Source organism: Cariama cristata, unplaced genomic scaffold, assembly GCF_000690535.1.
Source record: "Cariama cristata isolate BGI_N322 unplaced genomic scaffold, ASM69053v1 scaffold45234, whole genome shotgun sequence".
NCBI classification, from domain to species: Eukaryota; Metazoa; Chordata; class Aves; order Cariamiformes; family Cariamidae; genus Cariama; species Cariama cristata.
The window spans coordinates 4,586-12,181 of record NW_009614361.1 but is presented as its reverse complement, the minus strand read 5'-3'; the positions used below and the strand labels follow the sequence as shown (position 1 = coordinate 12,181).

Sequence of the window (7,596 nt, the reverse complement as noted above, 5' to 3'; positions counted from 1 at the left end):
GGGCGGCTGGGGGGCTCCGCGTTTCCACCGGGCGAGAGCCGTTCGTGCGGTCATTTACCGCGACGGCTGCCGGCCCTGCCTCTCTGCCCCTGTGCTGCATTGATCCTGGTGGGGCGTGTTGGCCTGAGGGCTTTTGAAGTCATTGTTTTTTTTCCCCTTTTTAATATTTTTTTTTTCTTAATGGGTAACACTGGGAGATTTCTGTGAATTAATTTCAAAGTGAAATGAAGATGTCAAACTATTTGGTTTGCTTTCTACTTCTAGATCACTTTTTCTGAACTGGTGATGTTGATGAAACTGAATGAATGGAAGAGTTAGGGCAGATAGGAAGTTTGCATTTCATGCTCTGCACTTGCCACCGGACAAGCGTGTCTCTGAAGTGACCTGGGATCATTGGAGCTGTGTGTCCTGAGAAACTCTGAGGACCTCTGAAGGTAAAAAAGCGTTTGGTAGCATTCTTTCCTAACCCTCTGTTGCCATGAGTATTAAAAGGAGGAACCTGTTCAGTAGTGTTGCCAGCCCTCTCCCCACACTTACACCTTCTTTTAGGCCTTCTGCCTATTCTGCTTTTTCCCAAAGAGCAGTCAGATTGCAAGCGTATTTTCTGAGAAAATGCCAGCAAGTGTAGCTTTCCTCTTTTGTGATGTCAGGAAAAGGAGTTTCTTAAATGTGATGTCTTGCTGTCAGCTGACGGGAGTGATTGCTGTAACAAGATAAAAATATGCATATTTTTGTATTCTCTTCTGCCATGGGACAGTAATTTTTTTAAATGCTTATTCATTCTCCAGTCTCACAGTTGATTTTTTGCCAGAATACTTGCTTTTGTGCTTTTCTGTGTTTTTTTTCTCTTTCAACTCTACTGACTTGCCCTTTTATTTTTTCCCCTTCTATGAAGTGCATACACTGAATGTATGCATTGAATGTTGCTGCTAGTTTGGCCTTTGCGTTCTCTTTTATGAGCTGGTGCATTGTAATTTTTATGTGCCTCACCTCTAAAAAAATGAACATAATTACAATGTGCTGTGAAATACTTCTGCTTGAGTGCCTGTTTACTACTGCCTTGTATTGTCTTATATTCATTGCATAGCTTAGTTTCAGCTGTAACTCGTTTGAAATAGCTTCTACTGTTAGAATAAAATGTGCTGGCAGTGCCATATGAACAAACCTTTGTAAAAACAATTAAGGTTCTTGCTGATGGCTTATAAAGGCAAAGTATTCATATTTGTTATTAATCTTTATGTCTTTGTAATTATTGTCATCTTCAGTAGTAGTAATGTTAGTTTTTGGTAAGTTAGCTTATTCTAAGGCACGTCCTATGTATTGCTCTGCGTAGAACATTTTGCAAAGTGTGGCATAAACTCATAAACATGCAGTGTCTGTCTTCATGGTCTTCTCTGCTAAGTCTTACTGACTATGCTTACTGCTCCCATTGAGCTCTGCCTGGGGCTGGAAGGATGGTTCTCTCTTTAACAGAGCGAAGGACACCTCATTTAAGTGGGGGTGTGTCTACTATAAATGCAGATGTATTGGATATACACAGTGAATGGGCAGGGTAGTCAAGTCAACTACACTGTGGCAGGAAGAACTTATACTGCAAAATTTGCCTAAAGTGCTGCAGAGTTCGTCATCTTCTCTGTAAGTAGCTGAAGTGTTAGGCAGAAGCATTGAGGGGACCTTCATTATAAGGAATTGGGGGTGTGCTCTTGCCTTGACACTGTCTTGTCCATACTGAAAATCCACGTGTGCTCTTTCTGGGACAAATGCCACACAAAGCCACCTGCTAGATTTTGGAGACTGTAGCCACCTCAGCTGCTTTCTACCTATCCCTGGAGCTGTGCATTACAAGGACTGAATGTCAGTAGATAGCCATGTCCCTTTTACCAAGTGGGTAATGAACAGCGGGCAGTGCTTTAATTTACTGTTTGATGTTTGACCTTTCATTTTGCTTGTGAACTGCTCTTGGTTGTCAGCTGACATCAACTCTGTCAAGTCCACTTTATGCCAACACACAGAAGGCTGGCCAGAAGTGTGTGGTTCTGTTTTAATGATGCTCTGATAGGGATGTTTCCAGCACCGGTGCTCTGCACCTGCCAGCAGGGATGTTGTATCTGAAATTAAGAATTTTTTTTTTGAGCCTTTTCTTTCTGTATGTTAGGTACAAAGTTGATAGGACTCTGTTATTGTAAGCATTTATATTAAAAGGCAATGGCAGCGAAGCGATGGCCCAATAATGTCCTGCTTACATTCTTTTTCGCCAGACACTACTCTGACGATGGAGCTTATAGGTTCTTCTGATTCCTCCTTCCAGAGAGCCCTTTCTAAAGAGACTAATCTGTTGCAGAGGATTCCTCTTGCAGTGAATGTGACTGCAATATAGTGGAAAATCCAGACCAGCCTGCTCACCAGCTTGTTCTGCTGCTTACCCTGAGAGTGAGTTCGCAGAGGATCTGCTCAGCTCTAAGCTGAGCTGCATAGGAGCCAGGCAACACAGCTTTGGCCCTGGAAATGCCGCCTGCCCTGTTTGCTTTGTGAGAAGTTTGTAAAGGGGAGGGGATCCCTCAGTGGACTCTGTGGGGATGATTAGTGAGGTCAGATCTATACAGCAACTTGCTCTTTTCCTACTCTGCTTGTCCAGTGTTCTGGGTACCTTGAACTAGATGCTAGCGTATCGAAGGAGAATGGAAGTGCATCACCAATAATTAAACATTGCACAGAGAATTTGCAGTCAAGTCTGGACTTGATTCTACATCTTCTGGGTAAATAAACCTGTATATGATGTCTTCTCCCTCTCAGTATTTGTCCTAGCTTATAAAAGTTCACAGCTTGTGGATTACTATTTAAGTACAGTTGTGGTGTGCAGACTTTGCACTATTTTAAATGGGTGCTGCTTGTCAGTTCACCAAAAATCAGTTCTGTTCTTGCTCATTGTTAAGGATACTGTTCAAGGATGGATATTACAGAGTGTGCCCCATTTAATATGGAAATTAAGCATAGGGAATGATATGGGTACACATTGTTTCTTCTCCCCCACCCTGTTAGCCAGTTTCAATCAAATAGACGAGTAGATGGGAGGGGAAAAAAAAAAAGAATGGCATTGTTATCAGCAAATATTGGTGCCTTTGAAACTCCCTGCTTTAATTTGCACCTTGTTTCATAGTTCAAAATTTCTTACTGACTGGTCTGACTTGAGCACTGGTGTTTTTCCTTGTGAATCCTGTATTTTAAGGCATTTGCTATTTCCAGTTGCGGTTCATTCAGTTGCAAAGAAACTAGACCAAAATATTTTGATCAAAGTATGTGGGAGAATGAAGGCAGAACAAGCAATAGACAAGAGCTGATTAGATAGGAGCTCGTGTCACCAGGCTAGCTCTAGCTGCTGAGTTAACTTCAATGGATTTTTTTTTTGGGGAAGTGCGTCAAGCCTGATTCATCATAATCCATAAATTTAATCAAGCACAGAAAATGCACAAAACCAGCAGGCATCTGAGAGTCCTCTGATGTATTGCACTATCTGCAAAACATTCCATGTATTAGCAATCAATTGCTTATTAAAGTCACAGTGTTGTCATAAGCGTAAGCATGTGTGGTATCTGTATTTTCCCATGCCTCCTTTGACTCTGAATTTATGCCATTTGTGAGCACAGCCCTGCAAAGGAGGACATAAATGACCGCTGATTGAGGGAACCAGAGCAAAGTCCTCATGCTAGCACATGAAGGCCTTTCAGTTTTGGAAGCTCTTGTCACCTTGTTCTCATGGAACATGGCACCTCCCCTGCATTGTTTTAATTCTGCAGAAATACTACTGTACGTATTGTGGCATTATTGCAGCATTTATCATAATTTCCAGATCTGTCTTTCAGTGCTTCCTTTGTGTTCCATCTTTAGTGCCTAGAGACTTTTCTCTGCTTCCCTAAAGGCATTCCGGCTCCTTGGCATGGCTGCCCTTTGTGAACAGACTGGAAGAGCTTTTTTGGCATGCTTATGGTTCTTATCTTGACTGTAAACACAAGCTGTGAAAGCCGTATGGGATGGCAGGCTAAAAATAACTTCTACCCTTGGTAATCTCTTAAGGAAAGATAAATCTTCTGCCTGGGTGCTGTGGATGGATTCTCTGCAGTTCCCTACAATCGGGATCACAAATGGCAGTGAGCTGTGCCGTCTGCTTTGGGGACAGAGTTGCTGTTGCTCTGTCCATTGCTGTCTTGGAGCAGCTAGCGCAGTGTTGCTGGGAGAAGGGTGATATGGTGATATCTGTGCCTTGAACTTGCAGATGCAGTGGATGCTGACTAGTACTGTAGACTTACTCAGTGTTCCTTTGCAGCACGTTGGAAAAAGAAGACATGCGTATCATGACGGGACACTGCGTTAGAGAAATGATGTCACGAGTTTGACACTGCTAGGATAACTTTGTGTTTACTGTCAGAGGAGTTACTGACTTGGCCCTCTCTTTCCTTACAGCAGCAAGGGAGCCATGATGGATAACCGTTTTGCTACAGCGCTAGTAATTGCCTGTGTTCTCAGCCTCATCTCCACCATCTATATGGCAGCTTCCATTGGCACCGACTTTTGGTACGAATACCATACCCTGTCTCCAGCTGAGAATGTTAGTGAAGCTGGTAGGAGCATCTGGGAGGAATTTGTCAGTGAAGAAGCAGATGAGAAGACCTACACAGACGCGCCCTTCCGATGCAACGGCACAGTTGGATTGTGGCGGAGGTGTATCACCGTACCCAAAAACTCTCACTGGTACAGCCCACCAGGTATCTCTGGAGCTATTAGCACTTCCCTAGCTTGCCTGGGGTGGTATGTGCTAACTTCTTCCAAACACACTCATGCCACTTTATTCCTCCAGAAGGCTTATTTCGAGCTTATGTGTTTGGCTGGTTTTTCTAAGACAATCAGTCTAAATTTTTAAAGAAGTGAAAGGCAAAATGGTCTGTAGCTGTCAGTGCCACAGACTCTGGATTTGACACATGATACTTGATCTAAATTTAGTCTGGTATAACTTGATTTTCTTTTGCATGTGGTGTCCAACTGGTGATACAGTTATAGTTGCTCTGTCAGTCACACTTTTTAGGAGACTTCTTGGGATCCGGCAACGGAATAAAGATACTGCTTTATCAAGGGAGCACTCATTTAGCTAGTCATTCATTTTACTCACACATCACAAATGTCCCACTGTTGCATCAGCACATTTTTGGACTCCTTGTACCATACTGCTAGATAGAGAATGAAATATTTGTATTTGTCACTACGGTTGGGGGCTAAAAAAGTGCAGTGAGCAATTATTTTAGTTGTTTCAAAGTAGATTTTGGACACTTATTGTGGGTGAAGCCCTTCATTTTGAACCCTCTTTTAAAAAATGTACTTTCAAACACTCAGTCCCATCCCATTCCCCCTCCCCTCCAGTGAAAATACTTACTTAGGAAGACGCTTAAACCAGCTCTGCTCAAAGCAAAATCTGAGGCGTAAAAGGGGAGAAGTTTAGTGTAAAGAAGCAAATATTTTCTGTTCTTTAGATAGTCCTTTCTATCCCATCCTTGGATAAAGTGTTTAGTATGATATGACATCCTGCACATGGAGGTAAACACAGCTTAGTTAAGGGACTCTGAGTACAAGAATATGTAACAACATAGTTGAGCATCATATGCCACATTTCTTTCCCAATCTGTCAAGTATGGCACAGTTCTCTGTGGATAACCCAGGTAAGCTTGAAGATTCTGCATGTTTGAATGCTGTCCCTAATTGTGGTAACTATGTTATGCTGACTACATTATGCTAAGGCATCCTACAGATCTGTTTTGAGAGGTGATTTATTGTTTTTTTTCTCTCAAATGGAACTCTGAGGAACTTCCCAGCTCAAATGGTTGGGAAAGGAGGAATTGAAAGGGGGGTCAGGGGAGACACCTAATAGTAACTTTTTTCTTTTTTTTTTTTCCCTGCAGAAAACGATATGACTACAAACTGCATCAGTTTTTCGCTCTCTGATCAGTTTATGGAAAAGTACATAGAGCCTGGAAATCACAATAGTGGCACAGATTTGAATCGGACTTGTAAGTGTCTTTCACTTCTGGCAGGTAAACAAGTAGGATTTAAAAAAAATACTTCTCAACTACATTCAGTAGTGAGAAAAGCATCTGTATCTTGCTCTGCATTTATTATTTAAACTTTCTTTAAAATTTAAAAGGAAAACTTAGATGTTTTAGCAAAGGTTTTGCCCATGAATGCAGTACAGGAATTTGGGAGTTAACAAATGAAGTTCTTCCTACTTCAATGGAGCCTTTGGTCCTTTTTAGCTATGAATGTAGAATGTCTGAAGCAGAAGCAGCTTGGGTAGAAGGGAATATAAGATGTGAGATAAGTTTCTAGCACATCTTCAACAAACTTGTCTTGCATGTTTCTTTCACGTGCAGATCTCTGGCGATTGCAGTTTCTCCTGCCATTTGTAAGTGTTGGCCTCATGTGCTTTGGGGCTCTCATTGGGCTCTGTGCTTGTGCCTGTCGCAGCCTTTACCCGGCCATTGCCACTGGAGTCCTCCATTTCCTAGCAGGTAGGTCTCCTGCCAGCCACCACTTAACCTCCCTCCTCCAGAAGCTCACAGTGACAGCCAGAGCACTTCGGCGGTGAACTCATTGTGCTTTCCTGCTTCCTTCCCCAGGGCTTTGTACGCTGGGCCTTGTTGGCTGCTATGTAGCTGGGATTGAGCTGCTCCATAAGAAGCTGCCCCTGCCTGATGATGTGAGGGGTGAATTCGGCTGGTCCTTCTGCCTAGCCTGTGTCTCGGCACCTTTGCAGTTTATGGCAGCTGCTCTTTTCATCTGGGCAGCTCGCACCAACAGAAAGGAATTCACCCTCTTGAAAGCCTACCGTGTAGCATAAGTGCTGCTACCGAAGTCTCGAGTTTCCGTGTTATAGCCTCTTCTCCCCCCAACCCTTACTACTTTTTTTCTTTTAGTCAGAATTTTACCTTGTACTGCATGCTTCTTGCCAGTTGAGACAATTTAGCCTGCAGGCCCTGAAAACAAAGACCTCTGGGCTAAATGACCAAACTCTGCCAGAAGTCTGCAGAACTTGAACAGGTTTTTTAATTGCTTTTTTAAGACTTATTTTTTAAGCTTCCTTTGGTTGTTGACTATCCACTTGGTTAGGTGTACATGCTCCTTCCTAATTTTATTACCCTGTCAGCTTGGAGGAAATAGGAGTGGTGTTGTGGGGTGGAAGAGAGATGGGAAAAGATGCAGGTAGGCAAGAATGGGAACGTCAGTGCACAAATAATAATTGATCAGGAGCAGTCTGCTTTGTGACTCAAGCAGGCAGTACCTACAGAGAGCACCCAAGAGACATGGGGGATCTCAGAAACCTCTGTTATGGAAATACTGTAGCTAAATCAGTCCTGTAGCTTAGCTTTGGGTCTCTTATTCTCACTAGTTTGCTACTTTTTGTGGCTTCTGCCAAAACCAATGCAGGCAGAGCAGCCGGCTGTGGGAGTGTCTGCACAGCACACCATCCTGAACCCAGACTCTGCGCTGGCTTTTGCCAAGGAGGAGGATAAGTTGGTCCCCATGGAGCTGTGTGCTGCTTGAGCTACACTGCTT

At 43.1% G+C, this 7,596-nt stretch overlaps 1 protein-coding gene across 4 annotated transcripts; it reads left to right on the top strand.

The window, feature by feature from the left end:
- Positions 1-184: 184 nt before the first annotated feature.
- On the top strand, positions 185-7,068 carry CLDND1 (claudin domain containing 1). 4 transcript variants are annotated; one of them, XM_009699358.1, is made up of 5 exons: positions 185-434; positions 4,466-4,760; positions 5,946-6,053; positions 6,414-6,551; positions 6,660-7,068. In XM_009699358.1, the coding sequence occupies exons 2-5, from the start codon at positions 4,472-4,474 to the stop codon at positions 6,878-6,880; spliced, it is 756 nt and encodes a 251-aa protein (XP_009697660.1). In that variant the 5' UTR covers positions 185-434; positions 4,466-4,471; the 3' UTR covers positions 6,881-7,068. The 4 variants fall into 4 exon arrangements, with proteins under 4 accessions (XP_009697660.1, XP_009697661.1, XP_009697662.1 ...); XM_009699359.1 differs by having other exon boundaries at positions 4,466-4,569; positions 6,660-6,880; XM_009699360.1 differs by lacking the exon at positions 185-434 and having other exon boundaries at positions 4,472-4,501; positions 6,660-6,925.
- Positions 7,069-7,596: the final 528 nt, after the last annotated feature.